This window comes from Microtus oregoni, unplaced genomic scaffold (genome assembly GCF_018167655.1).
Source record: "Microtus oregoni isolate MIOR12 unplaced genomic scaffold, Mior012 000009F_ref0000495, whole genome shotgun sequence".
In the NCBI taxonomy this organism is placed as follows: Eukaryota; Metazoa; Chordata; class Mammalia; order Rodentia; family Cricetidae; genus Microtus; species Microtus oregoni.
In genome coordinates, this window is record NW_024543068.1 from 10,450,102 (window position 1) to 10,467,165 (window position 17,064).

At 49.9% G+C, this 17,064-nt stretch overlaps 1 protein-coding gene across 4 annotated transcripts in view; it reads right to left on the minus strand.

The window, feature by feature from the left end:
* The window catches only part of Tmem63c (transmembrane protein 63C), a 72,059-nt gene that overhangs the window by 11,867 nt on the left and 43,128 nt on the right, over positions 1-17,064 (minus strand). For 2 of the 4 annotated variants that reach the window (XM_041658591.1, XM_041658592.1), the window contains 12 exons: positions 14,366-14,508; positions 13,091-13,139; positions 10,861-10,969; positions 8,721-8,794; positions 8,048-8,128; positions 7,820-7,943; positions 7,049-7,182; positions 4,214-4,336; positions 3,645-3,798; positions 2,035-2,141; positions 817-903; positions 222-287 (listed from right to left, as the gene is read on the minus strand). In XM_041658591.1, the coding sequence (XP_041514525.1) occupies positions 222-287; positions 817-903; positions 2,035-2,141; positions 3,645-3,798; positions 4,214-4,336; positions 7,049-7,182; positions 7,820-7,943; positions 8,048-8,128; positions 8,721-8,794; positions 10,861-10,969; positions 13,091-13,139; positions 14,366-14,508 (1,251 nt within the window). Of the gene's footprint in view, positions 1-221; positions 288-816; positions 904-2,034; positions 2,142-3,644; positions 3,799-4,213; positions 4,337-7,048; positions 7,183-7,819; positions 7,944-8,047; positions 8,129-8,720; positions 8,795-10,860; positions 10,970-13,086; positions 13,140-14,365; positions 14,509-17,064 lie in introns of all 4 variants that reach the window. The other 2 variants (XM_041658593.1, XM_041658594.1) reach the window with 1 other exon arrangement.

Genomic DNA, 17,064 nt, shown 5'->3' on the forward strand with positions numbered 1-17,064 from the left:
GGGATCCCCACTATGGTGAAACTTCCATGATTTCAAGAAGTTCTTGGGCTTTCCCAGATTGCCAAAGGGGACCACAGCACAGGCCAGCCTTCTGGGGATGCTTCTACCTGCATCTGTCTACTCCTGGGTACCAGTGATGCAGGGATGAATGAGAGATGGGCACACATATCCACCCCAGCGCAGACACACAGCAAATTCCGGGTACACCCAAGAATACTCACTGAAACCTGATGGTCGCATGTTCAAGATAGTAGATGTCAAAGAGCCAGCGCAAAAACACGTTCAAACTAGAAGGAAGAACGGAACTGGATCTTCAGTCACAGCGCGCATGTGTTACAGCTCAGGGCTCAAGTCCTGGCCTGACTTCCTACTTTCTGTTCTCCCTCGCCAACCCCCCAAGTCCCTGGCTTAGTGCTCACTGGCCAGTCATCCTGCCCTCTTCCTTCCATCAGGTCATCTGAGTCACTTGCTGATGACCCTCTAGTTCAAGGCCACTTTCTGTAATAGATCTTTGCCAACTATCTCTCTCCAAGTGCTCTCTCTCTCTCTTCTCAACTTCCCATTTATGTTGGCCGCATTTCCCCCCTCTGGCTGCCTGTCCTCTGTCAGGGACACCTTGTCTTTGGAGCTGAGGCAGAGTTCAGGGCTGACACCTTACAGTTTGCCTGATACCTGTCTCCAACTATGCCTGTGACAGGCATGGACTGTCATTTGAGGAGACTTGCAGCAACCATAGGAGGCCTACAGTTTCTGAAATGGGTTTCACCTCTAGACTGAGCCTGGCTGAGACAGGGGAGATAACCGCGAGGGAGGTACCTGGTCAGCCCCATGGAGGGCAGAATGACCACCATAAACACCAGGAAGATGTAGCATTTGTGCACGATGATGATATTCTGACTTGACCTACAAGGACGCGAAGAGAAACACTTATCACTATGTGAGACAGAATAATCACCAAAGATCTGAGCTGGACACGGTGGTGCATGTCTTTACCCTAGCACTGGGAATCAGAGGCTGGAAGATCTCTCAGAGTTCAAGGCCAGCCTGGTCTACCTACAGAGCAAGTTCCAGGACAGCCAGGGCTATCTATCTAGACAGACCCTGTACCAGCAAAACAAAGCAGATAAAGAAAGAATCAAAGATCTAACCACATAAGACAATGAGCAGAAGAGGGAGGGGCAAACAGCCTACTGGACCGGGAAACTGCTCTATGGTCCAGCCCAACGGCCTCTTGACAGAGTACTGTGAGCTGTGCTGTTGTCTGGGAACAGCAGGGACGAACAGTATGATCAACTAGTAATGTCTGTCCTCAGCAAGGAAGGAAACAACAACAACAAAAAAAGATGCCATATATTTGACATCTCTGCATCAAGACACATATGTTACCAATGCTATTCAAATCTCTGGAGAATTTCAGCAATTTATATGAGCCTTGCCCTTAACTATAGGAACAGGCCAGTAAGGATTTCTATCAGTAACCCACGGCTTACCACTTGGTAGAGTGGCAGGACTTTGGGATGTAGAAAATCACTTTCAAGATCCATTGCAGACATTGGGCCAAAGGTAGACTCTTTATTCAGCATATGACTAATATAATCTACCCAGTTACCTACCACCATAGAGGCATTAGCATTAATAAATGGAAAATCTCTTGAATTTGGAAACATTGGTTCTGTAGGAGCCAACTACGCGCAACATTGTTGCAGAGGCTCTGCAGATGAACCTTCAGAATCCCCAGCAATGGTGCCTACAGCTCTGTCCCCTCCATGTAGGTTGTCGGTAGAGAGGACAGCCTCAGCAGGGCTTGGTTTGGGCCTCACTGCTCTTAGACGGTAACCCTTCATCAAGGGTTACCAAGGCCAGCAGCCAGGAGAAAACTCAGAACCTCTGGTCTTTTGAGATCAAATATCAAAAGCATCACTTGTCAGTCTTCGCCCTTAGGCTAGATAGAAGGCCCAAGTGCCAGGCAGATAGGAAAGGGGCAGAGGACAGGGGCAAGAGCCACGAGGGGAAGGAGAGGAAGCCCCAGCTCACCTGGTCCAGTGGGCCTCTAGGAAGGCAGAGAAGTAGACCATCAGAGGCATTATCACCGTGAAGGCCCAGAGCATGACAGAGGGGAAGAACTGGGTCACGACAGGGCTCTGGAGGGGAAGGAAGCAAGGGAGGGCAGGAGAGGCATCAGCACAAAAGGTCCCTTTCCCCTGCAGGCTGCCCTGGTTCTCCCCTAGCCATGCCTCTCCACCTTCGGCCCCTCAGGAATAAGCTTGCTTTTCCTGAGGCTACAGAATAGGTCAGACCTTCCTTTTCTTCCTTCTTTCTTTCTTTTCTTATCTTTTCTTTCTTTCTTTCCTTTTGTTTTTTGGTTGTTGTTTTTCTCTTTCTTTTTTTTTTTTTTGAAATAGAGTTTCTCTGTGTAGCTATGAAGCCTGTCCTGGAACTCGTTCTATAGACCAGGTTGGCCTTGAACTCACAGAGACACGTTTATCTCTGACTCCCGAGTGCCTTCCTAGCCAGAAGTTCACCTAGGTGGAGGAAGCAGAGGCTCACACCTCAAGATCAAGTTAAGTCCTCAAGGGGCTTCTATGCCCAGGAAAAGCAGCCTGAGGTTTCTTTAGTGACTTCACCGTACAGCCAGGGCCGGCGTTGTGACTCATGTTTCATGACTCAGGGATAACATTGCATGAACTATGATGTGTGAATATGGGGGCAACATGGGAAAGGCTGGGAAGGAGTAACGCCTAGGAGAGCAGGCATATGGCCTGGGTCTCTTACAGATTTGAGACAGACACAAAAGCAGTATGGCCATACATGTGTGTGCATGTGTGTGCATGTGTGTGTGTGCATGTGTGTGTCTGTGTCTCTGTATATGTCTGTGTATTTGTGTGCATGTGAATGTTTATACATGTGTCTGTGTTTGTGTGCATGTGTTTATACATGTGTCTCTGTGTTTGTGTGCATGTGTGTGTCTCTCTGCATATATGTCTATGTATGTGTGCGTATGTACATGTATGTGTGGGGTCAGGGGAGTGGACATATCTCACTGGGAATAGAGAAGGGATGCTATAGGTGGAGAAGCTTTTTGGTTTATCAGAGCAGCATGGAGGGCACAGGATTTGATGAACTGGGCCAGTGTTCCCTGATGCTGCCTTCTAAGCGGAAAGCATCCTCTAACCTGAGGAAGGGCTCTGACAGGTCCAAGGCTCCAGGCACTAGGAGGGGAAGGAGGCCGATGCAATGCTGAAGGTCCTGCTTTCCTTCCAAAGGCTGTGTTGGGGCTCATCGTACTCTTTCTTGCCCCCTACTCTCAGTAGGAGCCAAGGAAGCCTGGTGAGAACAGAGCTGCTACTGCCTGCTGTACCCTCCAGACCCCTACCTGGCTTAGAGTGACCCCATCTATCAGGACCCTCTAAGCCCGAATTCTTGGGACCACCCATCCTCTGACTCACCCCAAGACTGACCTGCAGCTCCTCTCCTCGCCCTTCCCTCTCCAGCCTGTCCCTGAGAGGGGCAATAGCCCGCGTCCATCCTACTTAGAACTCAGGGCACTTCGTTCTGCCCGTGACACCACCCGACCTCCATGTGCTGTCGTTGGGAAATTCTAGAACCCCGTCCCAGTCCAGGCCTGGCCTGGGCAGAGGAGGCACCTGCAAATTCTCGATGGGGCGGGTGACGTTGTACATGTCGATGGTGTTGATGATGATGGCGGGCGTGGTGAGGAAGAAGAACAGGAAGAAGAGGAAGGTGTTGATTGCGATAAAGCGAGTCCACCAATTGAAGCGGCGGATGGATAGGTGTTTCCTGGGAAGGGGGCGGACAAGAGGGGCACATTTAGGCCGAGAGAGATTACACAGAGAGAGAGAGGGAGTACGGGGAAGAGAAAGCAATACTTTTTTCTATATGCCAGCTGTGGGCCTGGTCCTATGTGCAGGGGCTGCTGGGATTTCTCCTTAGGGACCTCATTTGCAAAGGCCCAGACTACGTCTCAAAGGCTACAGTGAGAACTTTCCCCAAGGTTGGTTCCTTCCATGCATACAGTAAAGGTAGGTGTGTGGTGCTCAGGAAATCACATGGCAGAGTCCAGAGGGAGCTAGGTTCGGACAGTTCTGAGTCTAGTCCTCATGCACTCTTTGTTGGGCAATAAAGTAGAGAGAACAGGCCCCTTCCTGTAGCCTTCAATCTCAGAGACAGAGGAAGGGACACAGAGGAAGCTTACCAGATGATGTCTTTGGGGTGTGGGGCATGAGCGACCCTCCAGTGGTAGTTTTTAACGATGGTCGTTACTGAGGACTGCTTGGGGTGCATGCCACAGCAGATGTACTTGTAATCCTCACGGATGCTGCAGAGATGGAACAAAGAGGAGACATAGGTCTGGGCTAGGAGGATGAATGCCTCAGAGAACCATATACCTGGATCCTAGAGCCACCATGACAGCCCCACCAATGGGGTTACTTCACTTCTTGGGATTCTCAAAGCCTTTGTCTCCCAGGACCTTAGAAAGAGATAGTTCCTAAAACACAATAGTTGGGGCAGAGGGGTAGGGTAATGAAGGTGTCTAGACTATCCAGGAAGAGGTGCAGGCCCCAGGGTCCCCAGCTATTGCCCTTCCTTAGAAGCAGTAACAATATACAGATGAGTATCCTTTGGGGTTATAGGAAGGGGCTAGCATCATCGTAGGTCAGCACCAGTAACCCCAGGTTCCAGAGTTCTTTCTGTGGCCCTGGATCTACACTTGCTGGCAAGGAGAAGAATCTCAGCTGCCCAGATTCCCCAACTGAGATGCAATTGGAGAAGGTACACACTGGTGCTAGAGCCCAGTCTTTGACCTTCTGACACATTCTGCGGTGATGAAGATCTCTGCCAACAGTGATTTTTTAAGAAATGAACAATCTTGCCCTGTCTAGGGGCATTGCTTTATACAAAACACAAACACACGTACACACAAATAATAATAACAATAACAACAGCAACAATAATATAGTATCTATATGTCCCTTGCCCATTCACTGGGGAGTGCACAGAGCAGAACTCAGTAACCAAACTGGGCATATAAAAAGTTTGAGGGGCTGGGTGTGGTGGTACCTTTTATCTTATCACTTAGGAGGCAGAAATAGGTAGATCTTCGAGTTTGAGGCCAGCCTGGTCAACAGAGGGAGTTCCAGGACAGCCAGGACAGACAGAGAACCTTTATCTCAAAGGACTAAAACAACAACAACAACAAAAGTAAAAGAAAGAAGGGAAGAGAGGAAGGGAAGAGAAGGTAGAGGAAGAGGAAGAAGAGAAGAAATTGTTGTTGTTTTCTGTGGGATAATGCTCTTGTCCACTGTAAAGATTTGTCACCCAGACTGATTTAATAAAACACTTATTGGCCAGTAGTCAGGCAGGAAGTATAGGTGGGGCAACCAGACTAGGAGAATTCTGGGAAGAGAAAAGGCAGAGACACAGTAGCAAGCAAGACACACAGGAAGCAAAATGAGAATGCCTTATTGAGAAATGGTACCAAGCCACATGGCTTAACATAGGTAAGAATTATGGGTTCATTTAAGTTACAAGAGCTAGTTAGTAATAAGCCTGAACAACAGGCCAAACAGTTTATAAATAATATAAGTCTCTATGTGTTTATTTGGGACTGAATGGCTGTGGGGCTGGGTGTGACAGAAACTTCCATGTACAGTTGGTTTTTGAGGGGATGGAGAGATGGCCTAATGATTAAGAACACTGGCTGCTCTTCCTGAGCACTCGGATTCAATTCCCAGCACCCACATGGCTGCTCATAACCCTCTGTAACTCCAGTCCCAGGTTTGATGTCATTTGCTGGCCTTCTTGAGTACCAGGCAAGTAACTGGTGCACAGAAATTCATTCAGGCTAAACATCCACAAACATAAAATAAAATGCAGTCTTTTAAAGAAAGAAGTCTGGGGGCTGGAGAGATGGCTCAGTGGTTAAGAGCATTGCCTGCTCTTCCAAAGGTCCTGAGTTCAATTCTTGGCAACCACATGGTGGCTCACAACCATCTATAATGAGGTCTGGTGCCCTCTTCTGGACTGCAGACATACACACAGACAGAATATTGTATACATAATAAATAAATAAATATTTAAAGAAAGAAGTCTGAGGATTCAAGTGACTTGGGAAATCATAGACTTTTGTCTGTGACTAAAATCTAGGCTGTCTGCCCCTTTGTAGGGTTGGGTGGAAGAACACACTCTATATTACTATATTACCCAGGCATTATAAGGTTCCCTCCAGGGAAAGGAGGGCCCCACAATCCTTTTGAGACCAGTTCTGCAGTTCCCATACAATTAGTTTAGTACTAAAAATCCTTCTAGAACATTCTAAATTGAATGGAATTAATTCCTTCTTGAGATAGGATTATTAAAGGTCTGGACAGAAGAAAGAGTGAGCCTTCTGGGCAAGCCTACAGCAGAAGGGAAAAAAGGTTGCTGGGCGATGGTGGCCCATGTCTTTAATCCCAGCACTTGGGAGGCAGAGGTAGGCAGATCTCTGTGAGTTCAAAGCCAGCCTGGTCTACAGAGAGAGTCCCAGGAAGGCTTCAAAGCTACAGAAAAACCCTGCTTAAAAAAAGAAGAGGAAGAAGAAGGGGGAGAAAAATGGTCAAAATGGTTCTTGAAGAGAAGAAAACTCAATGGTCTCTTGACTTTCTGACTTGTGGTAGGAGGGGGTGATGTATGTGGAATGGGGGGAAGTGGCTATCATTCTTGTCAAGACAGCAGAGCCTGTGCTGATGGTGAAGAGCATTCTCGGAGAACAGTTGAGGCCCACCAGAGAGATGGTATAGCCATGCTAGGGACAGCAACATGGAAGCTCCCAGAAAAGAGCAGAGCGAGCAGCCAGGGGCAGACACTGCATCTGGAGGGAGTCTTGACCCCCTTTCCCTTAAGCTGGGTGGGGATAAGAATAGGATCTGAGAAGCAGAGCCCACGAAGTTGAGGAAGGCTCAGAGCTGCCTGGGATTCCTGCCTCTTGTGTTGTCTAGGCTATCTGAGTTTGAACTCTGGTCATCTGAGGCTCATGACATCCAGCACCCACCGGCTCACGGTCTTGGCATCCTGGAAGGTGACAAAGATCAGGTCAAGTCTCTTCAGCCGGACACGATTGAGCTCCGCATTGAACTCGTCGGTCAGCTGTTCCTCCAGCTCACTGTAGTACTGCTCCGCATCTACCTGGGGCAAGAAGAGGCCCTCAGAGCTGGAGAGGTCAGGACCCAGGGGGCCTGGGTCAGCCCCGGGGTTCTCTCGTGCAGCAGCCCTTCGCCCCTGGAACAGCCACATGCTGACTCTCCAATCCACCCCCTTAGATCTGGGGAGACACTGAGACACAGTGTGGTTAGTGGAGGGTGCTCCGGACCTGGGTGAACCTCAGAAAGACAAGAGAATGCGCAGTGTCTCAGAGGTTGGGCGTTCTTCCTCTGGTCTGACTGAAACCAAGTGCCTGAGACCTGTCTACCCATAGTAGCCAGGGGACAAGGCAGATTCTGTTTCTTCAACTGTTTCTGCCCTGGTGGCTTTGGAAGCCTGGTGCTTGGTCACCTACTACAGGCTGCCGTGTTTCCTCTGGTCTATCTGTCTAGGACCAGAAGGCAGATAAGAGCAAAGCCTTCATGGTTGCCCTGGAAGGGAACCCAAGGAAGGATTGAGCTCCTCTTTATATCTGCAAGGATAGAGGGTTTAAGTGGGAGCCAGGTTCTGGACCACTAGGCTAGACCTGAATGGGCCCTGGAGATGAGGACTTAGGTGAGGGGCCAGCCTGGAGCCCCGCACTCCACCCATTCCCTGATGGTCTCAATACCCCGTCAGTTACCTCTTTGAAGCAGGTCCAGCACTTGCAGAAACACAGACGGGAGCATGGGTGAATCTTGATCATCACCTTCCCAGTCTTCTTAGCCTTGGCTGTGTAGTACAGCCTGCCCCGCATGGCATGGCGCCTAGCATTGGTGGGAACATCCTCTGGTCAGTGATCAACAGAGAAAGCACTATCCTGTTCTTGCATCCCCGCCCCAAATGCCAGCAGGCTCCTCGGCGATCTCACCTTTGATCGTCCAGGTCAATCAGGTTCCTGACATCATAGCAGAAGTGGACTCTGGTCACCACGCACCCAGGATAGGCCTCACTGCAGTCACAAATACAGAGGCTGAACCAGCCTGTGGGGCTGGTTAGTGTCACAGCCCACGGGGATGGGAGGCTCTACTGCCGGGGTTCCTGTCCCGGAATGACATCCATCCTTGCCCCTAAGGCTGAGCAGTCTTTGATGTTTAGACTCTAGTCATCTGGGACTCAACAGCACCCTTTACGGATTCAAAACAGGGTGTGGACATGCTCCAAACACCAGGGGGCTAGGAAGGAGCTACTTTTGAGAGAGGAGCAGCATCTCTGGGTTGGTCTTGAGGACACCAAAAAGATCTGGAGACACTGTGCCTGAGATGGTTGGGAAGTCGGGTCTCCCTGGGCTGAGTAGCTGAAGCCACATGAAATTGTTAAATGGCCCTTTGGCCTCCCTGATGTCATACAAGGGCCTCTAGAACTCTGCTGCAGCCTTGGTGGCCCTCTCCTTTCTGAAAAGGTGATTCTGAGCTGAGTCCCGAGAGGACCACCACTAGGAATGTCTCTAGCCCCAGCACTCTGTGCCAACTCACATTCCTATGAGAACCCATAGGAGATACTGGGAGGAGATGGTACTCGACACAACCCATGCTCCCACTTACTGGAAGTGTTTGCTGATGACCTCTGGATCCTGGATTTCCGTGGGGACATAGGTGATCATCAGTGTCCTCGTGATCTGGGATGGGGGAGAAAAGGCTGTGCTTCCGCGAGAATGCTAGATATATGGGTCCTTAGTGACCCGGAGCTCCAGGAGAGCAAGCCTTCTGCTCCCACCAGGCTGCCTGTTTGCTAGAGACCCGCTGCTAAGCAAGCTGCTGGCTAGCATTCTGTAGCCCCCAGATCAGCAAACCAGGCCTTGCTTAGTCTCTGTGCTCCAGCTGGGGACCCCCGCCAGACAGCTGAGGTCAGGAAGAGAGAACCAGAGCCGAGGTGAAGGACCACATCTCCCCTACTGGAAAAGGTCATTTGTGCCCACTTGCAGCAACCCCATGGTGACTTTTAGTCTCATGGAATTGCCTACATTTCTAGTGTAAAACTTCACATGGCTGGAGAAACCCCTAGTATTCTATGGGTCTGGAGCTGGGAGCAAGGGTGATGGTCTCAATCTGGGATGTTTCCTAAAGGCCCAAGTGTTAAACACCTAAAGTCATGGGGAGAAGATGAAGACTTTGAAAGGAGGGTTAGTGAGTGGCTAAGGAACCTTCTTTAGCCAATGGCCTTTTAATAAAGAACACCTTAGTATACCCTATTCGGAGTTAGAGTGGGATTATTTGATTTGCGTTCTCCCCCAATCTGACGCGTTCCGCTTCAGTGAGTGGCCTTAGGAAGCTGTCAGTGTGCCCTCACAGGGTACTGTGGTAAGCCAAGCCCTCCTCTTCCTCTCTATTTGTTTCCCTGCCACCTTGAGGTGGGCAACTTCTCCTGTCACCTGCTCCTACCGTGATGCACTGCCTCACCACAGGCCCCAGAGCAACAGAGCCTGCTGAGTACAGAATAAAACCAAAACCGTGAAGCAAAGCAAACTTTCCCTCTTTTTAGGTCGATTCCCTCAGGAACATGGTGACAGTAACAGAAAATCGACTAACGCAGCTTGCAAGGTTGAGGAGGACCTGGGGTGTCTTGACCCAACTTCCTATTTTGTTCTGCAGGGGAATAACATCTTCCTGATCCATCCCTTTCAAGATGACAGTCTGACAAACCACCACAAGAGGTGAATACCCCAGCCTCAGCATCTGGTAACAATTAGCAACGAGTTGATGACGCAGGTGTCCCAGCCTCCGTCCCTGGCTGGCTGAATGCATGGGATCGCTTGGAGCATAGGGATCTACACTCTGGGGTTAAGTTAAACTCAATCTGTCATAGAACAGGTAGGCTCAAAGGAGAAGAGTCCCCTCTACTGGATGAAGAAGGATGAAGCCTTGGAGGCTCATTCCCATGGCTGCCCCACAGAGCACAGATAACCCAAAAGGCCATATACCCTTTTCAGGGTCCTGGCCTAAGCAGCTGCCCACCTGTGGCCCCTCAGCACCGAGCTCTGCACAGAAGAGGCTGTGGCCTACCTCAACCCTGAGCTTGCCTGAGTAGTCTTGAAGGTATGTCTAAGTCAAGAGATGAAGACTTGGGCTGGGGACATGGGCTCAATGGCTTATGGACACTTGCTGCCCCAAGCATGAGGACCTGAGTAATCCAGCATCCAGGTAGAGAGCCAGGTGTGGCCAAGCCTGTCTGTGACCTCAGCACTGTGGGAGTCAGAGACAGGAGGATCTCTGAGGCTTGCTGCCAGCTCACCTCACTCTAGGTTTGATTAGAGACCTTGTCCCGAGAGAATAAGGTGGAGCGTGACAGACCAGGACACCTAATGCTCTCCTTTGGACACCATGTGAACGAGTATACATGCATGTAAGCATACAGGGCATAACCGGCTGGGGGAATTATCCCCAACTGCTCACACCCCAGGCTGGGAAAATCCTAGGACACACATTCTAACCCAGCTCGCTAGGGCAACAGAGGTAGAGGAGGGGAGGCAAATATTAGCAGCTACTTACCATCCAGCACGAGGGGCTTTCCTGGCTTAGCAGTGCAGGGGAAAACTAGGGGATACTAGGGCAGGGGGAGTGGAGGGAAGGGCATGCAGGGGTAGGGCAAACAAAGGCTCACTCCTGCTGGAGGGAGACCGCCCCCCACCCGAGAGTCAAGATGGCATTTTCGCAAAGCTGGGGAGAGCATCCTTCACACACTCACCTTGAGGTTCTTCTTGGGCACAAACCCCAAGCAGTGATGGCCCATGAGGGCAAAGTTGATGAGGAAGTACAGGAACGCGAAGAGACTGTGCAGCCACAGGAGTTTACTCCTGCAGGGGGTGGGGGTGGGGGGTGGAGCACAAGACTCACGGGGCTGCAGGCCTCCAGAGCCCCACAGTGTTGCTATACCCCCATCACGCCATCAGCATCCCCAGACATCCCTCCCACCACAACAGCGTCCCCAGACTCACTCCCACTACAACAGGACTTTCGATGGACCAGATCCAGGGTGGGACTAAGCTCTTGGTTGGTACCTCTCGCCAGACCCTCAGAGGGCTTCCCTGACCACCACTCCCCATTCCACCCGTGGGGAAAGGAAGGACAGAGCAGTGGCTAACCTGCCTAAGAGCACTGGGAGAGGAGCCACAGCTGCCCATCCTGCACCTCACAGATGCCCAGTAGGCTGAGGGAGGAGGGCTGGGTCATACGCAGCTAGAGGAAGGCTAGACAACCTCACTTCCCTGGAGCAGAGAGGAAGGCTAGACAACCTCACTTCCCTGGAACAGAGGGCTGGTGGTCACTGGGCTCTGCTTCTAGCCTCGCTTGCAGGTCCCAGGATGCTGTCTCAAGGCATCTGACCAGAGTTACTGTTTAGAAGTTTGAGCGACATGGCTTGAGGAGAGCAAGCCTGGTCTGCTCCTCCTGGCTCGGAGCCTCTGCCCACCTGAATAGATGCCTAGCGGCTCAGATTCTACATTAAAGAGCATCTCAGCATCGTGCAGTGGGGGAGTCGTGTACAACGAAGACCCCTGATGCTCTATGGGACTCCACTTCTTGGGAAGGGACATGAGGCTCCTCAGAATGACTGGCTCAGGAGGTGCTGGTTGGGGGCTCTGCTCCAGCTGGCAACTCTAGGGTGGGCAGAGCCGGCTGGTGGAGGAGGGGAGAGAATGCCACAGCTCCATGCTGCTGATCCAAGAGCTCTAGCAACACTAGCCTGCTCTGAGGCCTATGGCAGGAGGTTAGAGGTGTAAGGCAGGTGGGGGTGGGATAAGATGGACCCCACTTCTGCAGTTTGGTCAGGAAGTTGGCCAAGCCATTCAGGGAGCCTTAGCGTAGACAAGCAGGGCCGTATCTGGCTCAGCTCAGGTCTGAAGTGGCTACCAATCAGGTTGGCTGGTTCCTGACCTGAGAATGGGAAGGAACTCAGAGGATCTTGTCTTGTCCTAGGGTATGTATTTCCCATGCTTAAGGGCTAAATCTGGAGCAAGGGTTTCCCCAGATGCAAAGTCAGCAGATGACCAGTAGATGGCAGTAGTGAGGCCTGGGCCCAGCACCTGATTCTCCTGTTGTGGACATCAGAGGTAGAGGCTGGAGGGCCAGTGAGTCACTCCATTATTTGAGGGCCAACCTGAACCTGGGGCTGTCAAGGATACTGCATCTTGAATATACCCTCCTGCTGCCCTGCTACAGGGTCTCCTCAGGAGCAGAAGCACTATGTGTGCCGACTAATTTTATGCCAACTTGATACAAGCTAGAGTCATCAGAGAGGAGGGAACTCAATTGAGAACACACCTGTATAAGATCCAGCTGTAGGGCATTTTCTTAATTAAATGGTTAATGATGGAGGGCCTATCCCATTGTGGGTGATGCCACCCCTAGGCTAGTGATCCTGGGTTTATAAGAAAGCAGGTTGGGCAGTCCATGATAAGCAAGCCAGTAAGCAGCACCCCTCCATGGCCTCAGCATCAGCACCTGACTCCAGGTTCCTGCCTTGCTTGAATATCTGTCTACCATGTCTCTAGTCCTCAGGAATGGCCAATGTGGGTAGTTCCACTCATGAAATAGGGAAACCAAGGCATTAAGAATCCTTCCCCAGCCAGGCAGTGATGGCGCACGCCTTTAATCCCAGCACTTGGGAGGCAGAGGCAGGAGGATCTCTGTGAGTTCGAGACCAGCCTGGTCTACAAGAGCTAGTTCCAGGACAGGCTCCAAAACCACAGAGAAACCCTGTCTCGAAAAACCAAAAAAAAAAAAAAAAAAAAAAAAAAAAAAAGAACCCTTCCCCACTAGGCGAATACAACTTCTGGCATCCCACTCAGGACCTGGATCCCAAATAAACCTGCCTGCCTCATCAGCACCGAGCTACTCATGCTGGGTACCAACGCGTTAGCCTGTCTTTCCCCACCAGCGCCCAGTCAATAGAAGGGGAGTGAGGATCAGGTACCTACTCTGTGGAGACATTAACAATGGTGGTCCGACCAAAGTGGCTATTCCAGTCTGAAAGAGAGAAGAAAGGGCCAACCTTGATCCTGGTCTCTATACTGCTCGGGGCATTGGTGGGGACAGAATTCAAGGTTCCTGAACAAATGCCAAGGATCTAGAAATCCTTGCCTATATCTGCTTTTCCTTCTGGTCCCCAGACTGTCCCCAGCTACCAGCAAAAACACCATCCTCCTAGGTGGACCTGGCTTGGGCTCTAATCTGTGAGACCAAGCGTCTATAGGGAATTCCCCGAGCTTGACTGGCTTGTAACAGACACACAGCAAACTAGTTTTGAGGGAACCAGATGGCTGTCTAGCCACCAGCAAACCGATGACATTAGCAATGCTGGCTACAATCCCAATAAGAACTCAAACTCTAGAAAATTGGAGTTTAGACAATGGGCCATTTTCTTATTGGAACCAGAATGATTCTTCTAGCCACGCATATTAATGTGTCTGTTCAGACAGCTCCAGGCTCCGTAGAGCTTCTAAGATTACTGCATTATCCTCGCCACATGCTAGCGCTTGGGGTAGAAATCTGGAATGTCAGGCATACTCCCTCTGGTGCTGCAATCTGGTGCATACTCAATATGCTACGGTGGATTCACTCAGGTCTACGTCTGGCTGAGGAGAAACCCGGAAAACTGGGGAATGAGGGAAAACTGGTTGCTAACTGGACATCGAAGGGACCACTGGACCGCCAGCCTTCCCTCAGCTCTGTTCCTCCCGAAGTTCTGAAGAAGACACGTTTGCTGTCCCCTGAGCTCCCACATAGTACCAGGTACTTGACATCCCTCCCTCTCTCCCTGTGTCTAAATAGTGGAGGGAATAGATTTAGAAGGTAAAATACTGTGTGAGCTTGGGAGAAGGCGTTTTCAAGTAGATGTGGGCAAAAGCTGGGGAGCCAGGATCTTTCTATCTCAGGAAGGAGTCAAGCTCATGTTCACGATGCTGCCTGCTACAATGAGCGTGTGCAGAAGTCCTACCAGAAGAATTCTGCATGGACAGGGGTGTGTCCACCAGGGTACATGTCAGGAGACAGAGAGGTCAGAAGCCTCTCCAGGGAGCCACACATCCTCCAACAGCACGGGGACATTTACAGACAGTTACAGGCTGATCTGTGAGCTTGTCCTATCACAGGCCCTGGAACAATCAAGGCTGTATAGAGTCCCTGGTCTGCACATGAGGAAACTGCAATAGGGTTTGCCAGGGGACACCAACAGCCCGCTGAGCGCTGCCTACCCAGAAAATTCCCAATGTAGTTAATAGGCAAAATGATGCCCAGGGAGGGGATGCAGAGGATGAGCACATAGATGATGAGGTGATACTGGAACATGATGTAGATGCGCGCATCATCGCCACACTTGCTGATCAGGTCCCGGTCCCTGTGAGAGACATAAACAGAGAGAGCGTTCCTTGAGTACCAGATGACCACTGCTTCCCCGGGGATAGGTAGAGGAAGCAGTAGCAAAAGGATCACCTTCTTCCTAAGTTTCAATCTTGGGGAAAATATTTCTCTGATTCTCAATGCCTCAAGCGTGCCTGAGAGCATGCCAGTGAACACAGGTACATCAGAAAGGCCATGCTATGGCCACACAAGGGACCCAGGGCCCGGAGAACTCATCAGGCAGCTTTTCAGTCCTTCTGTGAGCATTGCAGGCTTGTGGTGCTGGCAATGGGCAAATGGCTATGATAACTCAGATGTGTCCCTTCAAGAAAGTTCTTTATTTTTCAGTTCCTTCAACTCAAAGGCAATGCTCCACACTGCCAAGTTGACCAAAGGGGAAGAGTAGAGAACAGCCAAGGGTAGGTGAGGGCAAAGGTGTTGGGAGCTTTCCTCTGCAGGAACTGAGTCTATGCACCGGCAAGACATGCTGGAGAACAGCTGGCCTTAGCTACTGAAGGTGAATGCATGCACACTCCATGAAGCAGCAATTTCACTCTAGGTGCTATCCAACAGAGAGATGACATACCTATCAAAAGATATGTATAACAATCTAAAGAATCTATAGGTGCCTCATTTATAACCACCCTGCCTGTCTGAGTATGATGCCAGTACCAAGTGAAGTCTGCCACAGTGAGAGGTGTTTTCTTGTCATCTCAGTCATTAGGAGGTAGAGGCAGAAGGATTAGGGATTCAAGGCTATCGTAAGCTACATGGCGAGTTCGAGGCCAGCCTGGACTATATGAGACTCTGTCTCAAAAATAAACAGCGAGGGCTGGAGAGATGGCTCAGTGGTTAGAAGCACTAGCTGCTCTTCCAGAGGACCCAGGTTCAATTCCCAGGACATGACTGTAACTCCAGTTCTAGGGATCTGGTCCCCTCACAAAAATATACATGGAGGCAAAACACCACTTTTAAAAGTAAAAGGATTAAAGGGACACACGCTTGTAGAGAAATTGGAAAATAAAAGGGAAAATAATTCTCTTATGATCTCATCAAACCTAAGATGATTTTAAAAGGTTTATTCATTTTTATTTATGTGTATGTGCCTGCCTACATGAGTTTATGCATAGTGTGTGCGCATAAACTTTGGAGGCCAGAGAGTGTTGGATCCCCTAATACTAGAGTTTGATGTGGGTGCTGGGAACTGAACCCGAGTCCTATACAGGAACAGCAGGTGCTCTGATGTTTAATAAGGCATTTTGAGTAATTTCTGTTTGCTCCTCATGCAGGTTTTTCTAAATGATGGTTAAGGTTTGAAGATGGGGTGTCCCCTCCAAAGCCGATCCACTGTGAGGTATGAAGGGGGTGGGCAAATGTGGACATAAACACCCACACACACGCACACATGCTCACAACCATGTCGTCTCCTCATTCATGGCTTTTCCACACCTACCCTTCTAGGCAAGTTCATTGGTTACCTTTAGATTCAAATATCTTGTGCAGGATTCAGAGTTTTTAAACATTACAACAAAAAGTACATCTAGGAGGTTTTCAATAACTTAATTTAGAGACTTATTCGGAGCTCCTGATTTTGTGTCTGTGAGTAGTTAAAGTATGTCCTTGCCCTAGACTCAAGAATCAAGTCCCAAGAATGGGATCTTGGAGAATTGATGGGAGAGTGTCTGTGGAAGAATGGGACATGTCTTGCTGCAGGCTTGGGATGCCATAGCTGGTCTCTGAAAGAAAAGCGTGTTGAAATGTGTTTACGGAGGTCGGGGGGCATCTCCAGAGATCCTCCAGATTAACAGACAGACAGGGTGGAGGGCTGGACTGGGCAGGGATAACAAGGTTTTCCTGTCTGGGTCAGGAATCCTGCCTCCAGTTCAGGATCCCTCTTTCCACCATTCTTGGTATTACTCCCCAGATCTCCTCCTGTTCTCCTTACTTCCATCTTCCTACACATCCCTTGGAAAGTAAGTTCTTTCCAACATTGGCTTACCCTAGAAATGCCTCCCCCAAGAAAGACCCAGACTGCGAAGGTAGACATGCCTGTGTGGACTTGTGTGATCTTACACCCTCTTCCTCTTCCTCTCTCGGTGAGGCCTCCATGGGCCTTTGCTGATCTTGCCCCTTAGGTGGCCCATCTGTTCCTGTCACTTCAACTTCAGTCTCTAAGCATCAGTCTGTCAAGTCTAAATCCTCTGCTCTGACTTGTCTCCTAAGCTTTAGTGCTGTTATTTCTACAGCTGGTTGGTCACCTCACATGCTTGCCTGAGCCATGTGTCATCATTTTATTTCCTCTCCCATCCTCTGCCTTTATTATTCTCCATCAAAACAAGAACTCAGCATTTTCCTGTAGACAGAAGTTTCTGTCCAGCCTGGTCCCACAACCATAGCCATTTAGTCCCAAAGAAACACACGGAGGCTTAAATTAACTATAAGCCTATTTGGCCTATTAGCTCAGGATTATTATTAACTAGCCCTTACATCTTAAATTAACCCATACTTCTTGCCTTTGTTTAGCCATGTGGCTTGGTACCTTTTCTCAGTAACA